Source organism: Scyliorhinus torazame, chromosome 2, assembly GCF_047496885.1.
Source record: "Scyliorhinus torazame isolate Kashiwa2021f chromosome 2, sScyTor2.1, whole genome shotgun sequence".
Taxonomy (NCBI): domain Eukaryota; kingdom Metazoa; phylum Chordata; class Chondrichthyes; order Carcharhiniformes; family Scyliorhinidae; genus Scyliorhinus; species Scyliorhinus torazame.
In genome coordinates this window covers 15247816-15271502 of record NC_092708.1, presented here as the reverse complement: position 1 = coordinate 15271502, position 23687 = coordinate 15247816, and the positions used below count along the sequence as shown (strand labels likewise).

Sequence of the window (23687 nt, the reverse complement as noted above, 5' to 3'; positions counted from 1 at the left end):
AGGTGGTAAAAGAGGGGGAGGGGTGGCATTGTTAGTCAAGGACAGTATTACGGTGGCAGAAAGGATGTTTGATGAGGACTCGTCTACTGAGGTAGTATGGGCTGAGGTTAGAAACAGGAAAGGAGAGGTCACCCTGTTAGGGGTTTTCTATAGGCCTCCGAAAAGTTCCAGAGATGTAGAGGAAAGGATTGCAAAGATGATTCTGGATAGGAGCGAAAGCAACAGGGTAGTTGTTATGGGGGACTTTAACTTTCCAAATATTGACTGGAAACGCTATAGTTCGAGTACATTAGATGGGTCCGTTTTTGTCCAATGTGTGCAGGAGGGTTTCCTGACACAGTATGTAGATAGGCCAATGAGAGGCGAGGCCGTATTGGATTTGGTACTGGGTAATGAACCAGGACATGTGTTAGATTTGGAGGTAGGTGAGCACTTTGGTGATAGTGACCACAATTAGATTACGTTTATTTTAGTGATGGAAAGGGATAGGTATATACCGCAGTGCAAGAGTTATATCTGGGGGAAAGGCAATTATGATGCGATGAGGCAAGACTTAGGATGCATCGGATGGAGAGGAAAGCTGCAGGGGATGGGCACAATGGAAATGTGGAGCTTGTTCAAGGAACAGCTACTGCGTGTCCTTGATAAGTATGTACCTGTCAGGCAGGGAGGAAGTGGTTGAGCGAGGGAACCGTTGTTTACTAAAGCAGTCGATACACTTGTCAAGTGGAAGAAGGAGGCTTATGTAAAGATGAGACATGACGGTTCAGTTAGGGCGCTCGAGAGTTACAAGTTAGCGAGGAAGGACCAAAAGAGAGAGCTAAGAAGAGCCAGGAAGGGACATGAGAAGTCTTTGGCAGGTAGGATCAAGGATAACCCTAAAGCTTTCTATAGATATGTCAGAAATAAAAGAATGACTCGGTAAGAGTAGGGCCAGTCAAGGACAGTAGTGGGAAGTTGTGCGTGGAGTCCGAGGAGATAGGAGAGGTGCTAAATGAATATTTTTCGTCAGTATTCACACAGGAAAAAGACAATGTTGTCGAGGAGAATACTGAGATTCAGGCTACTAGAATAGAAGGGCTTGAGGTTCATAAGGAGGAGGTGTTAGCAATTCTGGAAAGTGTGTAAATAGATAAGTCTCCTGGGCCGGATAGGATTTATCCTAGGATTCTCTGGGAAGCTAGGGAGGAGATTGCTGAGCCTTTGGCTTTGATCTTTCAGTCATCTTTGTCTACAGGAATAGTGCCAGAAGACTGGAGGATAGCAAATGTTGTCCCCTTGTTCAAGAAGGGGAGTAGAGACAACCCCGGTAACTATAGACCAGTGAGCCTTACTTCTGTTGTGGGCAAAATCTTGGAAAGGTTTATAAGAGATAGGATGTATAATCATCTGGAAAGGAATAATTTGATTAGAGATAGTCAACACGGTTTTGTGAAGGGTAGGTCGTGCCTCACAAACCTTATTGAGTTCTTTGAGAAGGTGACCAAACTGGTGGATGAGGGTAAAGCAGTTGATGTGGTGTATATGGATTTCAGTAAAGCGTTTGATAAGGTTTCCCACGGTAGGCTACTGCAGAAAATACGGAGGCATGGGATTCAGGGTGATTTAGCAGTTTGGATCAGAAATTGGCCAGCTGGAAGAAGACAAAGGGTGGTGGTTGATGGGAAATGTTCAGACTGGAGTCCAGTTACTAGTGGTGTACCATAAGGATCTGTTTTGGGGCCACTGCTGTTTGTCATTTTTATAAATGACCTGGAGGAGGGCGTAGAAGGATGGGTGAATAATTTTGCAGATGATACTAAAGTTGGTGGAGTTGTGGACAGTGTAGAAGGATGTTACAAGTTACAGAGGGACATAGATAAGCTGCAGCGCTGGGCTGAGAGGTCGCAAATGGAGTTTAATGCAGAAAAGTGTGAGGTGATTCATTTTTGAAGGAATAACAGGAAGACAGAGTACTGGGCTAATGGTAAGATTTTTGGTAGTGTGGATGAGCAGAGAGATCTCGGTGTCCATGTACATAGATCCCTGAAAGTTGCCACCCAGGTTGAGAGGGTTGTTAAGAAGGCGTACGGTGTGTTAGCTTTTATTGGTAGAGGGATTGAGTTTCGGAGCCATGAGGTCATGTTGCAGCTGTACAAAACTCTGGTGCGGCCGCATTTGGAGTATTGCGTGCAATTCTGGTCGTCGCATTATAGGAAGGATGTGGAAGCATTGGAAAGGGTGCAGAGGAGATTTACCAGAATGTTACCTGGTATGGAGGGAAGATCTTATGAGGGAAGGCTGAGGGAATTGAGGCTGTTTTCGTTAGAGAGAAGAAGGTTAAGAGGTGACTTAATTGAGGCATACAAGATGATCAGAGGATTGGATAGGGTGGACAGTGAGAGCCTTTTTCCTCGGATGGTGATGTCTAGCATGAGGGGACATAGCTTTAAATTGAGGGGAGATAGATATAGGACAGGTAGGTTCTTTACTCAGAGTAGTAAGGGTGTGGAATGCCCTGCCTGCAACAGTAGTGGACTCGCCAACACTAAGGGCATTCAAATGGTCATTGGATAGACATATGGACGATAAGGGAATAGTGTAGATGGGCTTTAGAGTGGTTTCACAGGTCGGCGCAATATCGAGGGCCGAAGGGCCTGTACTGCGCTGTAATGTTCTATGTTGTATTGAGGAGGTCAGGACCGTCACCAGAGACTGCCAAGTCTGCGCAGAGTGCAAGCCGCACTTCTACCGGCCAGATCGAGCACACCTGGTGAAGGCCTCCCGCCCCTTTGAACGCCTCCACATGGACTTCAAAGGGCCCCTCCCTTCCACCGACCGCAATACGTACTTTCTGAACGTGATTGATGAGTACTCCAGGTTCCCTTCAACATCCCATGCCCCGATATGACTTCTGCCATGGTAATCAAAGCCCTGCACAGCATCTTCACTCTGTTCGGTTTCCCCACCTACATCCACAGCGATCGGGGATCCTCTTTCATGAGCGATGAGCTGTGTCAGTTCCAGCTCAGCAAGGGCATCGCCTCGAGCAGGACGACCAGCTACAACCCCGGGGAAACAGGCAGGTGGAGAGGGAGAACGGGATGGTCTGGAAGGCCGTCCTGCTGGCCCTGCGGTCTAAACATCTCCCAGTCTCCCGCTGGCAGGAGGTCCTCCCCGACGCGCTCCACTCCATCCGGTCGCTCCGATGCACCGCGACTAACGAGACCCCTCACGAACGTGTGCTTGCCTTCCCCAGGAAGTCCACCTCCGGGGACCCGCCCCCAACATGACTGACAGTTCCTGGACCCGTCCGCCTCCGGAAGCAGGCGTGACCCATAAGTCGAACCCCTTGGTCGAAAAGGTCCACCTCCTACACGCGAACCCGCAGTACGCCTACGAGGCACACCCCGACGGGCGCCAGGACACAGTCTCCCTCCGGGATCTGGCTCCCGCTGGGTCCCCAGCCACGACCCCCGAATTGGCACCTCCCCCCCCCCCCCCCCCCCAGTTCCCTCATTCACCCCTGCGCCACTCACCCTCCCTCCAGTGAACCTCACTGCAGCCCCTACCCCAGCGGGATCCGTCCTCCCACTGGTTCCACTCAGGGGTGATGAAGACGAGGCCAACACGCTCCCGGAGTCACAGGTGACCAAGTCGGTGCCCACATCACCACCAGGACTGAGGCGATCGCAGCGGAGGGTCAAGGCCCCCGACAGACTGAATTTGTAATGTTTTCCACCACCCCCGCCAGACACTTTTTTAACAGGGGGTGAATTTGGTAGTCACCACTAGTGGAATATTGTATGTATTACGGTACAGCCCGTATATTAAGGGTACAATGGTAAATCCCTGCCTGCTGGCTCCGCCCAGTAGGTGGTGTATAAAAGTGTGTGCTCCCCGGTGCTGCAGCCATTCTGGTTCCAGCTACAGGAGGCACAACATCTTTGCTCAATAAAGCCTCGATCGTTCCACCATTCTCGTCTCGTGGTAATTGACGATACATCAGGAATCGGGGGCTGTGCCGTTTGTGTGATGCTCCACCCCCTGAAAAACAGCGTACCCGAGTACGGCACATGGACGGCATCAGGACTCTACCCGAGGCCCTCCCCCGATGCTCGGCCCCCGATGTACCGAGTCCCCGACAGCGTGGCACACGTGTGCTCACACCGTTCGGGGGCCTCGCGTGGCACCTGCGGATTGTGTCCAGCACCACCACAGTCAAGGGCGGAGCCGTTTCGCTGGCGGGGGGGGGGGGGCTTTGGTTGGGGAGGTCCGGGGTGGCGAGGAGGGTTACAGGGGGGCAGTTGTTGGCAGACTGGGTCTGCGCGTGGCCGGTGCCATGTTGCAGGCCGCTGTGCGTATGCGCGGCCACGGACACGGCCATTCTCCGGCCGTATCCGTAGGTAAAACCGGGGGCTTTACGCTGCGCGGCTGCTAGCCCCCCACTGGGAGGAGGGTCGGTGCGGGGGCGGCACCTACTTTCTGACCTTAAGACCAGACAGATCCTGCAGACATAGCCACAGAATCGGAGAATCCAACCGATAGAGAGAGAGAGACAGAGGCAGAGAGAGAGAGAAAAACAGAGAAACATACGGCAAGAGAGAAACAGAGAGAGGAACAGAGAGAGGAAGAGAGAGAGGAACAGAGAAACAAACAGCGAGAGAGAAACAGAGAGAGAGAGAAACAGAGAGAAGAGACAAACAGAGAGAAGAGACAAACAGACAGAGAGAGAGAGAGAGAGGAACAGAGAAAGAAACAGCGAGAGAGAGAGAGAGAAAAACAGAGAGAGAGAAACAGAGAGAGGAACAGAGAGAGGAACAGAGAAACAAACAGCGAGAGAGAAACAGAGAGAGAGAGAAACAGAAAGAGACAAACAGACAGAGAGAGAGAGAGAGAGAGAGAGAAACAGAGAGAGAGAGAGAGAGAGAGAGAGGAACAGAGAGAAGAGACAAACAGACAGAGAGAGAGAAACAGAGAGAGAGAGAGAGAGAGAGAAAAACAGAGAAACATACAGCGAGAGAGAAACAGAGAAAGAAACAGAGAGAGGAACAGAGAAACAAACAGCGAGAGAGAAACAGAGAGAGAGAGAAACAGAGAGAGAGAGAGAGAGAGAGAGAGAGAGAGAGAGAGAGAGAGAGAGAGAGAAACAGAGAGAAGAGACAAACAGACAGAGAGAGAGAGAGAGAAGAGACAAACAGACAGAGAGAGACAAACAGAGAGAGAGAGAGAAACAGAGAGAGAGAGAAACAGAGAGAAGAGACAAACAGACAGAGAGAGACAAACAGAGAGAGAGAGAGAGAGAGAGAGAAACAGAGAGAGAGAGAGAGAAACAGAGAGAAGAGACAAACAGACAGAGAGAGAGAAACAGCCAGATTTTGATGCACTTACCTGAATAGTTAGATTGAGAGGCCGATATCCAGCTGTATCTTGAGGATGTTCCGGGTCAAAGTTTGATTCTATCGTTCTCATAAACAAGGGTTTCAACACAAACCCACAGTGAGCGTTTCGACTGAAGAGACCATCATTCAGGTCCATCTCCTCCCCGGCTGTCTGGAAATTCAACGCCACTCGAAGAGAGATAACAGGAGACGCCATGTTAGTCAATTCTGTCGACATGATTGCTGGAGTGTCGAGAGGACCATTACTGAGTGTGCAATCTCTATTTATCACTCACTCCATCACTGATCAAACACACACACAACAATTACAACACAGGAGGCTATTTGACCCATCGTGGCTGTATCAGCTCGCTGAACATACATATTCAAGTTTACACACACATGGGCTCACAAAATCAATAGTCACTTAGCCAATTGCAGCTTAATTAAGGAAAGCCAGAATGGATTATTCCGGGAAAATGATGTTGAACTAACCTGCTTGAGTTTTTGATGATGTGGCAGGGAGGTTAGAAAAGGGCAATGCTGTTGACGTTGTGTACATGGACTTCCAGAAGACATTTGATTACAGTGCCACACAACAGACTTGCGGGCAAAGTCAGAGCTCAAGGATTAAAATGGCCAGCAGCAGCTTGGGTACAAAACTGGCTAAGTGGCAGGGAACAGAGAGCAGTGGCGAACGTTTGTGCTTCAGACTAGACGAAGGTTCATAATGGGGTTCTCCGGGACCTGGACTTGGCTGTACAGGGGCACAACTCAAGAACTTGCAGATGATAAAACTGGGAATAATTGTGAACGGTGAGGCGGGTTGTGTAGAGCTTCAAAAGGACATGGCCAAGTCAATGGAATGGTCAGCTAAGTGGCAGATAAAATCTAATGCAGAGCAGTGTGAAGTGATTCATTTTGGTAGAAACATAGAGAAGCAACATTAAATGCGGGATACAATTCTAAATGGGGTGCAGGAGGAGCTGAAGACAGTGCGTAGAAGTGATTGAAGGAGCCAGGTCAGGATGAGAGAGCAGTCAATAAAGGATATAGTATCCTGGGCTTTATTAATAGAAGCATAGAGTGCAAAACAAGGGGCTTATCATAGAATTTACAGTGCAGAAGGAGCCCCATCGAGTCTGCACTGGCTCTTACAAAGAGCACCCTACTCAAGCCCACGTATCTACCCTATCCCTGTAACCCCCACTTAACCTTATTTTGGACACTAAGGGCAATTTTAGCACGGCCAATCCACCTGACCTGCACATCTTTGGACTGTGGGAGGAAACCGGAGCGCCCGGAGGAAACCCACGCACACACGGGGAGAACGTGCAGACTCCGCACAGACAGTGACCCAAGCCGGGAATCGAACCTGGGACCCTGGGGCTGTGAAGCAACTGTGCTAACCACCGTGCACCCGTGCTGCCCCCATGTTAAACTCACATAAAACACTGGTTCAGCTTCAGCTGGAGGGCTGCGTCCAGTCCAGGGCACCAACCTTGAGGAAGACTGCGGAGGCACGAGAGAGGCTGCAGCACAGATTCGCAAGAATGGTTCCAGAGGTAAGAATCTACGGTTCTGAAAATAGATTGGAGAACTGAGGACCGTTCTCCTTGGAGAAGACGAGAATGGGAGGAGATTTGGTTGAGGTGTTCAAAATCAAGAGAGGTCTGGACAGAGTCGTTAGAGAGAAACTGTTCCCATTGGTGGAAGGGTCAAGATAGAGAAGGCTCCGGGAGTGCAGGAAGCGAAAGAGGCCGACGTTCTGGCCTTTGCCTCCCAGGTAGCCCGGAGACGGATCCTTTTAATGTGGAGGGACTCGAAACCCCCCGAGTGTAGAGACCTGGGTCAGTGACATGGCTGGGTTTCTCAGTCTCGAGAAAATAAAGTTTGCCTTAAGAGGATCAATGCTAGAGTTCTCCCGGAGGTGGTATTCGTTCATCGACTTTCTTGGAGAAATTTAAAATGTCGGCAGTAGCGGCATTTCGAGAGGGGGAGGGGGGGGGGGGGGGTAAGTGTTATATTATGTTATTTCATGTGGTGTGTGAAGACTGCCGAGTTATTCACCCTGGGGTAACACGGACTGCAACTGGATGCAGTTGTACTTGAAAGTAGACTCCAAACTTTGGTGTTGGTTCAATACGCTTTATCGAACTTGTTAAGTAGTGCACACAGCTTGCCGTAGGTTGACACTCTACTAACCTAAGCGTGCTTACTATAACTAACTAGACCAGACTAGCTCTGAGCCACGTGTAGAAGGTGCTAACTGATATATACACCCTGACTGTCACTACAGTTGTCACCAGTGGAAAGAGGCAGAGTGCTGATGCCTCGTGTGTTTTATAGTGGGAGACCACCCTTTAGTGTTCTGCCTGGTGATTGGTTGTGTTCTGTCCTGTGTGTTGATTGGCTGTACTGGATGTCTGTCACTGCCTGTCTGTATCTCATTCTGTGCATATCATGACAAAGACAGAGGCGATTGGGGAAATGTCTATTTCCTCACCATGTTAATGTTCAATGTTTACTGCTTTTTTTTTTGTTATTGTTATAAAATGTTACAAATACTTCAAGAAAAATATTTTTTTTTAAAGTTGGAGAAGGCAGAGATTGAAGGTAATTGGTAAAAGAAGCAATGGGGACACGAGGAAAAATGTTTTTGAAGAGCGCGTGGTTAGGCTCTGGAATGCATCGACTGAGAGTGCAGCGAAAGCAGGTTCAATCAAAGCTTAATAAAAGCAAATTACTACCGATGCTGGAATCTGAAACGAAAGAGAAAATGCTGGAAAATCTCAGCAAGTCTGGCAGCATCTGTAGGGAGAGAAAAGAGCTAACGTTTCGAGTCCTTAAGCTTAAATAGTAACAAAAACTGCAGCTGTGAGACTCTGACTGACAGTTTAGGGAACTGAATTACTGATAAGAGCTGAGTCGCTTCCTTGTCTGGAGTGACTACAGAACTCCTTTGTCTTAAAGAATCACTCAAGGCCTAACAGAACGGACTCTCAGGATGCCTTCCTCCCTGTATTGAAAAGGACCAACACAAATCAGACAGATCTTTTAAACTCAAATAGTTTTCTCATTTAAGTGTAATCAATAACGTAAGATTTAAGACAACTTCTTTGCTTATTTTTATCATAAGAGAGACCAATTGAGCCTTGTACAACAACTTCTGGAGGTACAAGGGCAATATGTTGTGATAAGAATGCTTTATGCCTGGGAACACCAGTATAAATTGTTCATTCATGTGACATCTCCAGATAACACTGAGCACATAAAATGACAGACATTTTCACTTACTCGCCAGATGACTTTCGCCATGGTGTTGGGGGTACAACCGGTGACCTCACTTTTAACCAATTGAAGGCATTAAGGGCGGCACAGCAGCACAGCGGTTAGCACTGTTGCTTCACAGCGCCAGGGTCCCAGGTTCGATACTCGGCTTGGGACACTGTCTGTGCGGAGTCTGCACGTTCTCCCCGTGTCTGCGTGGGTTTCCTCCGGGTGCTTCCTCCCACAGTCCAGGTTAGGTGGATTGGCTATGCTAAATTGCCCCTTAGTGTCCAAAAACGTTAGGTGGAGTTGCTGGGTTACGGGGATAGGGTGGAGGCGTGGGCTTAGGTAGGGTGCTCTTTCCAAGGGGCCGGTGCAGACTCGATGGGCCAAATGGCCGCCGTCTCCACTGTAAATTCTACGATTCTAAAAATTCGATGATCAGCCATGTCCAAAAATGGTACAGAACACAGAGTTCCGGATAAATATCAAAGGTTGACAACATCGGGGGAAGATGTACACTCTCCATCCAAATGTTTATGGATTGAGAAGTAGGACAAGGTGAATTGCTCACACAGAGACTCACAAGATGGGCTGAATGGCCTCCGTCTGTGCTGGAACCAATCTCCAGTTACAGTCTGCACACTTTCCAATTGGATAGTGACCTGGAGGGACCCTGGAGGACTTTGTCTCATGCCTCATTCCGCAGATTTGAAGAAAGATGTTGAGTCATTCTCCCCACCCATGGCTAAAATCAGCTGCTCCAATACAGAGGGGCACAGGGACCTGGGACCTGTTGGGGGAACTGGTTACCTATTTGGCAGCCGGCATTCCACATCTCCTGAGGACTGAAGTTTGACGAATCAGTTCTGAATCCGCTGGGGTACACACGTGTTAACTGCCAGGCATTGTGACGGACAAATTCGTTTGCTGTTACCCAGAGAGGACATAGACAAGAGTGAGCAATCCACAGCAGATAGAGCACAACAGCAAAGTAACTGATCAGCATTTCACCATCCAGAAAATGGGAGATCAAATTAGACCACTCAGCCCATCAAAATCCATTCATGCCCAGATATACATTGTATAGAAAACCACAGCCAAACCCCTCGATTAGATTCCAGTCTGTAACTCATTCCCGGGTATCTGTTATTCTATATATAAACCACCCTGAACCCCTCGATTAGATTCCAGTCTGTAACTCTCTCCCGGGTATCTGTTATTCTATATATAAACCACCCCGAACCCCTCGATTAGATTCCAGTCTGTAACTCACTCCCGGGTATCTGTTATTCTACATATAAACCACCCCGAACCCCTCGATTAGATTCCAGTCTGTAACTCACTCCCGGGTATCTGTTATTCTATATATAAACCACCCTGAACCCCTCGATTAGATTCCAGTCTGTAACTCACTCCCGGGTATCTGTTATTCTACATATAAACCACCCCGAACCCCTCGATTAGATTCCAGTCTGTAACTCTCTCCCGGGTATCTGTTATTCTATATATAAACCAGACCGAAACCCTCGATTAGATTCCAGTCTGTAACTCACTCCCGGGTATCTGTTATTCTATATATAAACCCCCCCGAACCCCTCGATTAGATTCCAGTCTGTAACTCACTCCCGGGTATCTGTTATTCTATATATAAACCCCCCCGAACCCCTCGATTAGATTCCAGTCTGTAACTCACTCCCGGGTATCTGTTATTCTATATATAACCCACCCCGAACCCCTCGATTAGATTCCAATCTGTAACTCACTCCCGGGTATCTGTTATTCTATATATAAACACCCCAAACCCCTCTAATAGATCCCAGTCTGTAACTCACTCCCGGGTATCTGTTATTCTATATATAAATCACCCAAAGCCGTCGATTAGAATCCAGTCTGTAACTCACTCCCAGGTATCTGTTATTCTATATATAAACCACCCCGAACCCCTCGATTAGATTCCAGTCTGTAACTCACTCCCGGGTATCTGTTATTCTATATATAAACCACCCCGAACCCCTCGATTAGATTCATTTAAGGTTATCTGTTATGCCATATGTAAACTGTATCGATTTGGCCTGTATTCAGTGGAATTTTGAAGAATGCGAGGCGATCTCTTTATAATGTTGTGACAGAGTTGGACAGACTGGATGTCGGGATGTTGGTTCCTATGGTGGGTATTCCGGAATAAGGGGGCCACAGTCTCAGAATATGAGGTGGGATCTTTCGGACTGGAAAACCTGCTCAGAACTGGTTGTAGCAACTCAACGCATTGGCCGACGCATGTTGTGAAGAACCAGTCATAGATAAGATTGGGTAAAGAGATAATTGTGTGTCTAAGGCAGCGAGCAGGGACCAGGCAGCTCGTTACTCTCACACAAGTCCAACTTGCCTTTATATAACTTGCCTTCGAGCAGGGCTCCGCAGTCAGGCTTAGACGTTGGTGCAATGGGTACAAATTTGGACCCATCATTAGGAAAGGCCTGCATTTGTTAAAGGGGACTATTCCAGTCATCTGACCTCATGAGGGCGAAGGTAGTTTCAAGAATATGAAAGCAGAGTTGGCTAAAGTGAACTGGGAAACGAGATTGAAAGGTATGGAGATCGAGTGGCAGACAATTAAGGAGACAGTTAATGACCCTCAACAAATACTTATCCCAGTGAGAAACATGCATCATCCATGGCTGAATAAACATGTTGAGGATAGTACCACATTGAAAGAAACACTATACAAATCTGCAAAGTTTAGTGGTGGGTCAGGAAGTTGGTCAGGTTTTAAGAAGCAGCAAAGAATGTCCTCCAGAGAGTGAGACCGGGGCATTGATTCTGGGAAACAAGGAAATGACAGAGGCTTTGAATAGGGCTTTTGTGTCTTTCTGAATTCACTGTGGAATATTGGGAAAACTTCCCAAAGATGCTTGAAAAAGCAAGAGACGAAAGTGAGGGAGAACTTAAAACAATCACCATCCCGAGGGAAAAGGTGCTGGGAACACTATTAGGTCTAAAGGCTGACAAGGGACCAGGACCAGATGGTCTGCATCCTGTGGTATGAAAAGAAATGGTTGCAGGGCAGCACCGGTTATAATCTTCCAAAATTCCTCAGATTCTGGAAAGGTCCCAGTGGATTGGAAAATAGGGAATGTAACGCCTTTATTCAAGAAACCAGGAAGACAGAAAGCAAGAAAAGACGGCCAGTTAGTCTAACATCTGGCACAGGGAAATTGCTGGATTTGGAGTTGGGGACCAAGTGCAATGTGTCAAAGTTTGCAGACGACACTAAGATGAGTGGTAAAGCAAAAAGTGCAGAGGATACCGGAAGTCTGCAGAAGGATTTGGATAGGTTAGGTGAATGGGCTAGGGTCTGGCAGATGGAATTCAATGTTGCCAAGTGTGAGGCTATCCATTTTGGGAGGAATAACAGCAGAATGGATGATTATTTAAACGGTAAGATGTTAAAACATGCCACTGTGCAGAGGGAACTGGGTGTGCTGGTGCACGGGGTCGCAAAAAGTTGGTGTGCAGGTGCAATAGGTGATTAAGAAGGCTAATTGAGTTTTGTCTTTCATTGCTAGAGGGATGGAGTTCAAGACTAGGGAGGTTATGCTGCAATTGTATAAGATGTTGGTGAGGCCACATCTGGAGTATTGTGTTCAGTTTTGGTCTCCTTACCTGAGAAAGGACATATTGGCACTGGAGGGAGTGCAGAGGAGATTCACTAGGTTGATCCCAGAGTTGAGGGGATTAGATTATGACGAGAGGTTGAGTAGACTGGGACTGTACTCATTGGAGTTTAGAAGGATGCGGGGGGATCTTATTGAAACATATAAAATTATGAAGGGAATAGATAGGATAGATGCGGGCAGGTTGTTTCCACTGGTCGGGGAAAGCAGAACTAGGGGGCATAGTCTCAAAATAAGGGGAAGTAGATTTAGGACCGAGTTTAGGAGGAACTTCTTCACCCAAAGGGTTGTGAATCTCTGGAATTCCTTGCCCAGTGAAGCAGTTGAGGCTCCTTCTTTCAACGTTTTTAAGAAAAAGAGAGATACCTTTCTAAAGAATAAAGGGATTCGGGGATATGGTGTACGGGCCGGAGAGTGGAGCTGAGTCCACAAAGATCAGCCATGATCTCATTAAATGGCGGAGCAAGCTCGAGGGGCCAGATGGCCTACTCCTGTTCCTAGTTCTTATGTTCTTATGACTAAAGAGGTTGTAGAAGGGGACGTGGAAAATCCCAATGTGATCAGGCAGAGTCAACATGGTTTTGTGAAAGGGAAATCATAGTTAACTTTTTTTTTGAGAAGTAACTAGCAAGATGGATAAAGAGAAAATTCTAAAAAGCATTGTGGTAGTCCCCACTGTTGTATTATATTATATATACTGCACTGCATACGAGGGTATTACGGTAAGGCCCCTGTACTACAGGTATGGGGGTAGATCCCTGCCTGCTGGCTCCGCCCAGTAGGCGGAGTATAAATGTGTGTGCTCTCCGGACGGCAGCCATTTCGGCAGCAGCTGTAGGAGGCCACACATCTCGGTGTAATAAAGCCTCGATTACTCTCTACTCGTCGTAATTGATAGTGCATCAAGGATGTGACAAGTTGCCACATTAAATGTTACTACATGAAATGAGAGTACATAGTGTTGGGAGTAATATATCAGCACAACTGAAGGATAGATTAGCTAACAGGAAGCAGAGATTCGGGATAATTGGGTCTTTATTAGCGGATAAACTGTAAACTAGTGGAAAGACATGTGGATCAGTGCTGGGGCCTCAATATTTACAACTATTTACAATCTATATCAATGATTTAGATAAAGGGATCGATTGTTCGGAAGCTAGATTTGTCGATGGCACCAAAATAGATAGGAGAGTAGGTTGTCAAGAGGAGGCAGAGAGTCTGCAAAGGGATGCAGACAGGTTTAGTGAGAGGGCAAACATTTGGCAGACGGAGCATAATGTTGGAAAATGAGGACTTGTTCACACTGTAGGGAAGTGTTGAAGGAACAAATAGTCCGCACTTCGAGTTTTCGCAAAGGTCATTTATTTAACACGAAGTTCGTGGAGGGAGTTAGTGACCACAGTCCTTCTAATTGCCCCCACCTTACAAAAGCACAGCAGTACTTTATATGGTACAATAAGCAATATTTAGAAAAACGAGGCATTCCTTTGATAAGCCCAGAGACAGAAAAGCGAGCAGCGTTAAACAACAGGCCTTGAATTCCTAGCCTAAGAACAATAATAATTGTCTGCTGTCAGCAACAATGTGCAGCTGTGCACTTGTTTACATAGTCTGACCTCCTATCTATTACATGCAGAACTTCTTGACTGAAATAAAGCTAATATACCCATCATGCTTTGCCAAGTGCCTATTGCCATGAAATATAGTCAAGCAGCCGGTTAAGAAGGAATGCAGGGTATTAAGGCAACTAATCCACCAACTAAAGTTCCTTCTACAATTCCCTCCTTGTTGATCATATGATCAACACATTGTTAGTACATCACAGTGTGCTCAGCAGTAAAGGGTGGGTTATAATGTATGGGGAATGGGCGTATGATAGACACCTGGTTGTTAAGTGGCTGGGACCATGGAGGCAAAGCTGGCATACTCGCCCCCATGCCCTGACAACATGTTTCAATTCGAGGCCTCAGCGGGGAACATTCCGCAAAGGCCGCACTTCGTCCCAATTCCTGCACGGAGGAGCCCCGCTCGCAGGGACTCCTCAGCGCAGGAAGGGATCGCCCCTGGGTGAAGAATGCCAGCCTGGCACCTTGGCACTTTCAGCCTGGCACCACCTCTGCCAGTTGGGCACCTTGGCAGTGCCAGACTGAACGACGCTGGCCCGAGGTCTCCGAGGTGAAGGGGTTAGATCCCAACGTCTCGGGTAGATCAGGGGAGAGCATATTAGAGTGGGGCTAACTTTGGGCGGGATTGAGATCGGGATGGCGAGCGGGGTCGATCCCAGAAGAGGGATCTCCCGGAATCTACCAGCCGCGCCGCCTTTCTGGCGCAATGTGGCCGGTAGATCGCGCCCCACATCTGGAATACTGAGCACACGTTTGGTCTCCTTATTTGATGAAGGATGTAACCGTGAGTGAAAGAGTTCAGAGGAGGTTCACGTGACTCATTCCCGGGGTGAGTGGCTTGTCCTACGAGGAAAGGTTGAACAGGTTGGGTCTGTATCCAGCGGAGTTTAAAAGAGTGAGAGATGATCCCACTGAAATATAGAAGATCCTGAGGAGATTTGATCAGGGGGGCGCCGAGAGGAGTTTTGTCCTGAACCAGTGTTAAAAATAGGGGGATTCCCATTTAAGACGGGGATGAGGAGTAAGTCTTTCTCTCAGAGGGTTGTTAGTGCCTGGAGTTCTCATTGCCAGAGAGCAGTGGAGTTTGGATCATTGAATTTATTCAAAGCCGAGTTAGACAGATGTTTTAATGAACACGGGAGTCAAGGGTTATGGGGGGGGGGGGGGGGCAAGACAGGAAAATGGAATTGAGGCCACAATTAGATCAGCGGTGATCTTATTGAATGGTGGAGCAGGCTTGAGGGGCCGAATGGCCTACTCCTGCTCCTAAATCCTATAGTCCACATGTATGGTGGCGGCGCGGTAGCACAGTGGTTAGCACTGTTGCTTCACAGCTCCAGGGTCCCAGGTTCGATTCCCGGCTGGGTCACTGTCTGTGTGGAGTCTGCACCTTCTCCCAGTGTCTGCGTGGGTTTCCTCCGGGTGCTCCGGTTTCCTCCCACAAGTCCCGAAAGACGTGCTTGTTCGGTGAATTGGACATTCTGAATTCTCCCTCCGTGTACCTGAACAGGCGCCGGAATGTGGCGACTAGGAGCTTTTCACCGTAACTTCATTGCAGTGTTAATGTAAGCCTACTTGTGACACTAATAGAGATTATTATGATTATTATTATAGTATTTATAATCAAACTGCCCCCCCACCCACCCCAGCCCCTCCGTTAGATTCCAGGTTAACTAACCCTCAGTCTGTTTTGTAAGTGATCACTTACCAGAATCTCTGATCTGTTTCCTGGCCTTAAATTCAGTGAAGGAGGAGGTCTCATAAAATTTGTAATATGTGCGGGAGTGTTTGAAGCTGTTGAAATGGACACTCTTACAGTAGATGACACAGTCCGACAGCTCCTTGGCCAAACTCTGCTTCGACTCCTGATCAATGGACAGAGAGACAGGAGTGAGTAGAGAAATAATGGAGAATGGACTCCAGCTGCAACGGGACAGTGAACTGCACGGGTGCTGCAGCGGATCGAAGTGAAATGCAACTGGACAGTCGTATCCTATCCTTGGGACAAGAAGGAGGCCATTCAGCCCCTCGAGTCTGTTACACAGGAACAGGAGGAGGCCCATTCAGCCCCTCGAGTCTGTTACACGGGAACAGAAGGAGGCCCATTCAGCCCCTCGAGCCTGTTACACAGGAACAGGAGGAGGCCTATTCAGCCCCTCGAGCCTGTTACACAGGAACAGGAGGAGGCCCATTCAGCCCCTCGAGTCTGTTACACAGGAACAGGAGGAGGCCTATTCAGCCCCTCGAGTCTGTTACACAGGAACAGGAGGAGGCCCATTCAGCCCCTCGAGTCTGTTACACAGGAACAGGAGGAGGCCTATTCAGCCCCTCGAGTCTGTTACACAGGAACAGGAGGAGGCCCATTCAGCCCCTCGAGTCTGTTACACAGGAACAGGAGGAGGCCCATTCAGCCCCTCCAGCCTGTTACACAGGAACAGGAGGAGGCCATTCAGCCCCTCGAACTCATTCCAACAATCGATCAGAACCAATCTACAGCTTAACTCCTTTGTGGTCTCCTTTTTCCACAACCCATTGATGGGTATTCCTCATACAGAATAAATATTCAAAGCAAAACATTAACTAAGCATCATTTTACTGACTTTATGATGTTCCTCTCGGGTTTGTAAAATATTCATTTATGGGATGTGGGGGTCACTGGTTCGGCCGGCATTTATTGCCCCTCCCGAACTGCCCTTCAGAAGATGGTGGAGAGCCTCCTGATTCTGCAGTGGGAGAATTATCATACCCCCTCCCCCACCCCCTCCCCCACCCCACCCCACCCCCTCCCGCACAACCACCCGCACCCCCACCCCCACCCAATCCCCACCCCCACACCCTCACCCACAACCCTACCCCCACCCACTGCACCACCAACTAACACACCCACACCCCACCCAATCCCCATCCACACCCTCACCTTCCACCCACCCTCTCCCCCAGCCTCTCCCCATCCTCCCTCATCCCACCCACTTCCCCCTCTCCCCCACACTCCATCACTCCCTCTCCCCACCCTTCCCCTCCCCCTTCTGCACCACCCTCTCCCCTTCATCCCCCCACCCTCCCCCTCCCCCGCCACACGCTCCCCCATCGTCCCCCCAAACTCTGCAACACCCCCTTCCCCACTCCTCCCCTCACATTCTCCCCGTCCTCCCCCGCCCCCTCACCTTCCCCTTCTCCCAACCCCCCCATAACCTCTCCCCTCACAATCACCCTCACCCTCTCCCCCACCAACCCCACCCCCCCAGCCGCTCCCTGACCCACTTTCTCACCCTCTACCGCATCCCCTCCAACCCCCCCCCCCCACCTTCTCCTCACCACCCTCCCTCACTACTGCCATCACCCCTCCCACTCCCCCCACCAGCCCGCACGAGCACCGGGACATCCTGTCCTATTGGTTTTGATGGTAATGTGGATGAACTGGCCCCATTCGCCCCCCCCCACCCCCACCCCACCCCACCCCCACCCCCACCCCCCGAGCCGTTACCTTCTCTTTCCTTTTCATTTCGTTCTTGATGTTCTCGTCGTCCATTTCCGCTGCCTCGTCCTCGTCGGTGACCTCCCCCGTGTCGTGGTCCTCCCCCTGCCCGTTTAGGCAGTCCTCCAATAGGCCAATCCGTTTCCCTTTCACCAGAACTTTCCGTTTCAGCTCCTGTCGACAACAAACGTTGAATCAAGTTTGCCACCAGCACAATGTTTATCGGCTGCCTAGTCGGGTACTGAGGCCAATCAGTGCCTCCTGGTCCAGCAACGCCTCATTTTTACAGTTCACATCCTTTCAAAACCCTTCGTGGCCTCACCTCTCCCTATTGCCGTCATCCCCTCCAGCCCTCCAACCCTCCGAGATCTCTGCGCTCCTCTATTTCTGACCTCTTCAGCATCTCTGATTTTAATTCGCTCCGTCATTGGCGACCTTGCCTCCAGCTGCCTGGGCCCCAAGCTCTGGAATTCCCCCCCCCCCCGAATCCTCTTTACCCCCCTCTCTCTCTCTCTCTCTCTCCCTCCCCCTCAAGATGCTGTCCATCTCTTTTGATTGCCTGTCCAAATACGCTGTGTGGTTCTGCGTCAAATCCTCTTTGGCGATGGTCCCTGTGAAGCGCCTCGGGTCACTTTTGCTACAACAAGGGCGCTATATAAATGCAGTTGGCTATTGGTATTGAGGTTCCCATATTTGACCCTGCCTCCGTGCTGAGCAATGTGTCGGGAGAGGGGCTACATTTGACCCCAACTGTTCTGTGAGGGGAGGCCAAAGAATCACCCAGGGGTGGCATGGTAGCACAGTGGTTAGCACCGCTGCCTCACAGCGCCAGGGACACGAGTTCGATTCCGGCCTCGGGTCACTGCCTGTACAGAATCTGCACGTTCCCCCGTGTCTGCGTGTGTTTTCTCCGGGTGCTCCGGTTTCCTCCCACAGTCTAAAGATGTGCAGGTTAGATGGACTGGCCACGATAAATTGCCCCGTAGTGTCCAAGGATGTGCAGGTTAGGTGGGGTTACAGGGATTGGGTGGAGGAGTGGGCCTAGGTAGTGTACTCTTTCAGAGGGTCGGTGCAGACCCAATGGGCCGAATGGCCTCCTTCTGCATGGAGTCCTTCTGGGGATTCTATGCTTCTGGCTGGGACTCAATAACAACAATTTGGGTGCAATTGATGTCAGAAAACATCCCAAGATAAATTCTCACCGGGTCCTGGGGAAAAGACCCATCCTTCAAACAACATCATGAAACAAAACCTCGTTGTTTGTGGGATCTTGCTGTGCTGTGTTTCCTATATTTACAACAGTGGCCTAGGATGTCCTGAGGTTCCAAAAGGCAATACACAAGTGCAAGTCCTTTTTCCTCCCTCGCCACCTCTCCTCTCCCTCTTCGACACCATTGTGGTGTTCTTTGAGTTGCTCATTTCAGGACGGTTGGCGTAGTCTTCACAAAGACCACACAATAGCTTGAACTAGGCGATGTGTGGTGCAGTGGTTAGCACTGGGACTACGGCACTGAGGACCCGGGTTCGAATCCCGGCCCTGGGTCACTGTCCGTGTGGAGTTTGCACATTCTCCCCGTGTCTGCGTGGGTTTCACCCCCACAACCCAAAGATGTGCAGGGTAGGAGGATTGGCCGCGCTAAATTGCCCCTTAATTGGAAAAAAGAAATTGGGTACTTTAAATTTATATTTTAAAAAATAGCCTGAACTTAAACAAAGCTATAATTTTATTTAACATTCCAAATTTGGATTTGATGCGTATTCCTAAAGAATACACAATTAATTATTAACATTTAAACTACACTCATTTACAGCTAATCTCACTACTGATATAAAATATAATCTGCTCTCACTTACACTATCTGTACTTCTGACTCTCACTAGCTAATTCCTGTACACACTATCCCACATAGCATCACTGTCTTATATACTTGTAACTGTAGCTCCCTCTAGTGGCTATTCTAGACACTTCATTAACCCTTGCAATCTTACAGTTATGATAATACCACACCCCTCATCTCTCTTCAGTGACCAGTCTCCCTCTTGAGTTACTTTCCCCAGCTCCCGGCGCCTCCTATCGGTCTCTGCGATTTTTATCACCGGGAGCAGCACGACACCGCTGTCCCAGTGCTCATGGGGTTAACCAATCTCACTGCTCTCACATCATCAGTTATTAATTGCACTCTCCCGCTGCGGCCTGAGCTGATGATGATGAAATGTGCTCGCTGGTGCCAATCTCCTGCCTGAGGTTAATGCGTTCAATTATTCAGCAAATGTTTCTAAAATGGCCGTGAGAGGGTTGTTGTGGCTGTTCCCACCACGGGAAAGTAATCTGTTTAAATTGTTTGCACGGGCCCTTAACAGCTGATTGCTGTTATCGTGCGGGGCGCAGTGGTTGCTGAGTGAGTGCTTGCTGAGAAGGGGAGTAAATTTTTTTTTTTTTAACTACTGTTGGGGGTTTCCAGCTGAATCCGGTCAGAGTGAGGACAGAGTGACTGCTGGGTAAGTAGTAAAGATTTAAATTGTTTGCGCGGGCCCAGAACAGCTGATTGCTGTGCTCGTGTGGGGCGCAGTGGTTGCTGGTTAAGTGTTTTATTTTTAATCTGTATTTAAGTTGGGCGGTTCCTAAACCCGAGACACTACACTTGTAGTGTCCCCCACCCTTCCACCTCCTCTAACCTCAGGGGTTGAGTGAATAACTCTTTCTTTCCTTTTCTTGTTTTTATCCGCAAGTTATCTAGAGGGGATGGCAGGGAAGGCAGTGCAATGTTCCTCCTGCAGAATGTTTGAGGTGAGGGACACCGTCAGTGTCCCTGCTGATTTCACCTGTGCAAGTGCTGCCATCTCCAGCTCCTCAGAAACCGCGTTAGGGAACTGGAGATGGAGATGGACGAACTTTGAATCATTCGGGAGGCAGAGGTGGCCATAGATAGAAGCTTCAGGGATGTAGTAACTGCGAAGAATCAAGGTAGATGGGTGACGGTGAGAGGGGCTGGGAGGAAGCATCCAGTACAGGAATCCCCTGTGGTTGTTCCCCTCAGTAACAAGTATACCGTTTTGGATACTGTTGAGGGGGACGACCTACCAGGGGTAAGCCACGGTGAACGGATCTCCAGCACTGAGTCTGTCCCTGTTGCTCAGAAGGGAAGGAGGGGGAGCAGGAGAGCAATAGTTATTGGGGCCTCGATAGTTAGAGGGACAGATAGACGGTTCTGTGGCAACGAAAGAGACTCACGGATGATATGTTGCCTCCCAGGCGCCAGGGTCCATGACGTCTCGGACCGTGTTTTCAGAATCCTTGGAGGGAGAGCAGTCACAAGTCGTGGTACACATCAGTACCAACGACATAGGTAAGAGAAGGGACGGGGATTTAAAACAGGAATTTAGGGAGCTAGGGTGGAAGCTGAGAGCCAGCACAAACCATGTTGTCATCTCTGGCTTGTTGCCGGTGCCACGTACTAGCGAGTTGAGGAACAGGGAGAGAGGACAGATAAACACGTGGCTGCAGGGATGGTGTAGGAGGGAGGGTTTCTGGTATGTGGATAATTGGAGCACATTCTGGGGAAGGTGGGACCTGTACAGACCGGACGGTTTGCACCTGAACCAGAGGGGCATCAGTATCCTGGGAGGGAAATTTGCTACGGCTCTTCGGGGGGGTTTAAGCTAATTTGTCAGGGGGCTGGGAAAGCGAGCTGTAGTCCAGAAGCCAGTGTTGAGAGTAGTGAGGTACTGAGGAGGGTATCAAGGTCGGAGGAATGTACCGGCAGACAGAAAGGTGGGTTGAAGTGTGTCTACTTCAATGCAAGGAGCATCCGGAATAAGGGGCGAAATTCTCCGTTATTGGCGCGATGTCCGCCGACCAGCGCCAAAAACGGCACAAATCCCACCTGCATCACGCCGCCCCTAACGTCGCAAAGTCTCCCGCCCGGAATGGGCTAACAGCGACGTGACGCTATCCGCGCTGGCTCACGTGGTTCACGCCGCACGGCGTGACGGCTCATAAGACGCGCTGCTCCCCCCACCCGACCAGAACACCCGACTGGATGGCCGCCCGCCGCTCAGCCCCGAGGTTCCAGTCCCGCGACACTGAGGCGCTCCTGGACGCGGTGGAGCAGAGGAGGGAGGCCCTGTATCCCGGACACGCCCGCAAAGTCACCCCACGCCACAGCCAGCGTCTGTGGAGGGAGGTGGCAGAGGCCGTCACCGCTGTGGCCCTGACACCACGGACAGGCACCCAGTACCACAAGAAGGTGAACGACCTCGTCAGAGCAGCCAGGGTGAGCCTCCCCCATATACCCCCTCCCCCATATCCCCCCCTCCCCCATATCCCCCCTCATACCCCCTCCCCCATATCCCCCCCTCCCCCATATTCCTCCCTCATTTCCCCCCCCCATATTCCCCCCCCCATATTCCCCCCCCCATATTCCCCCCTCCCCCCCATATTCCCCCCTCCCCCCCATATTCCCCCCTCCCCCCCATATTCCCCCCTCCCCCCCATATTCCCCCCTCCCCCATAACCCCCCTCCCCCATAACCCCCTTCCCCCATAACCCCCCTCCCCCATAACCCCCCTCCCCCATAACCCCCCTCCCCCATAACCCCCCTCCCCCATGTGAATCCAGCCCTAACCTTAACCTCTGCAATACACGCGCAACCGATGGCGTGCATTCATATACCTGCCTAACACTGTTGCCTTTTACCTCTGTCACCACCCCCCACAGGAGAAGCGCGCACACAACACCAGGGAGCATGTGAGGACTGGAGGAGGCCCCGCTGATGAGAGGCCACTGACCGAACATGAGGGAAGGGCCCTGGAACTGGCTGGCGGACCTGAGGACCGGGAGGTTGCTGATGCAGAGGTCGGGGGCCCACCAGCAAGTGAGCCACCGACACCCCTACCCAGGACACCCCTACCCAGGAAACTGAAATACCGGACAGTGACTCAGAGTGGATGGGTGGAGACGAACCCCACCCCAAAGTGCCATGGACTCAGAGTGGGACGAAGAGCACGACACAACGCCACTGCTGTCACCAACACCCTCCGCCATCGCAGAGACGCTCACCTCGGTTGGGCACTTTAGTGATGAGGCGTCTGGTACACTCACTGGTGCGCACAACACAGCCGTCCTGGTACAGCAGGTGGAGGTAGGAGCAGCAGAGGGGCCGGGCGGTCGGAGGGCAGCCCAGCCCAAGCGAACATCTGCCGCCCAGATGGATCCCGGGTTCCTGGAGTTTCCACACCCACACATAGATCCGATGCAACCACCGACCCGGAGACGAGCGAAGAGGGTAACGGCCGGCTTGCGGCGGCTGCAGTCGCAGGTGGAGGAGTCCACCCGCGTCCAGGAGCTGGGAGTGGTGCCGGTCATGCGTGCCACCCAGGCCGACACCGCACGGGTAGCGTCCGCGGTGGAGGCAATGGGTGCGATGGTGTCACACATGGGGAGCGGTTTGCGAGGCCTGGGGCTTTCCGTGCAGGCGGCGTCTGTGGCCCAGGACAAGGCTGCCCTCTCACAGGAGGCCATGAGCCAGCGCCAGCGGCAGATGGCAGAGGCGCTCAACACTATAGCCCAGTCTCTGCAGGCCATGGCCCAGTCTCAGCAGGCCATGGCCCAGTCTCAGCAGGCCATGGCCCAGTCTCAGCAGGCCATGGCCCAGTCTCAGCAGGCCATGGCCCAGTCTCAGCAGGCCATGGCCCAGTCTCAGCAGGCCATCGCTGAGGGCATCGGCGCCATTGCCCATGTGCTAGCCGGCGTCGCACAGTCACAGACAGGGTTTGCCAATCCCCTGAGCTCCATGGCTGCAAACCTGCAGATCCTTAACGATACCAACACAGGCCTCCAGGACTGGCAGCGCCAGATGTCAGGGGGGCGTCGGCTGGCCAGTCTGTTCGCATCCCCCACCCATGTAGAGGCCTGGGGGTCATCGGGCACCCCAAGGGAGGTGCTGGGGCCTGTTCCGGGTCCCATTGTAGGGGAGGTCCCAGACACCTCAACACCTCGGACTCCCCCCCTTCCGTCCCAGGTGCATCGGGTGGGCAACGGGCAGGACAGGCTTGCAGCTCGCCATCCCAGTCGCCCGGGCCGCAGCCTGGCACATCTAGGCCAGGACGCCCCAGGAAACGGCCGCCAAAGGGATCCCGTGTCAGAGGGCAGGAATCACAGGAGTCCACCTCCAGTTCTGCTGTACCGTCTGGGGAACCACGTAGACGTAGTCAAAGGGCCCGTAAGGCCAAACAATTAGACACTGAGTAAGTTGGCACGGGTGCAGGGCACAGATGAGTT

At 50.6% G+C, this 23687-nt stretch overlaps 1 protein-coding gene across 1 annotated transcript in view; it reads right to left on the bottom strand.

Moving 5' to 3' along the window:
* plcd4a (phospholipase C, delta 4a) overlaps window positions 1–23687 on the bottom strand; it is a 117433-nt gene that overhangs the window by 28850 nt on the left and 64896 nt on the right. Inside the window, exons 7-10 of the mRNA XM_072468692.1 lie at window positions 17417–17581; window positions 15641–15797; window positions 9444–9560; window positions 5371–5549 (exon numbers count right to left, since the gene is read on the bottom strand). Coding sequence (XP_072324793.1) covers window positions 5371–5549; window positions 9444–9560; window positions 15641–15797; window positions 17417–17581 — 618 coding nt within the window. The remainder of the gene's footprint in view (window positions 1–5370; window positions 5550–9443; window positions 9561–15640; window positions 15798–17416; window positions 17582–23687) is intronic.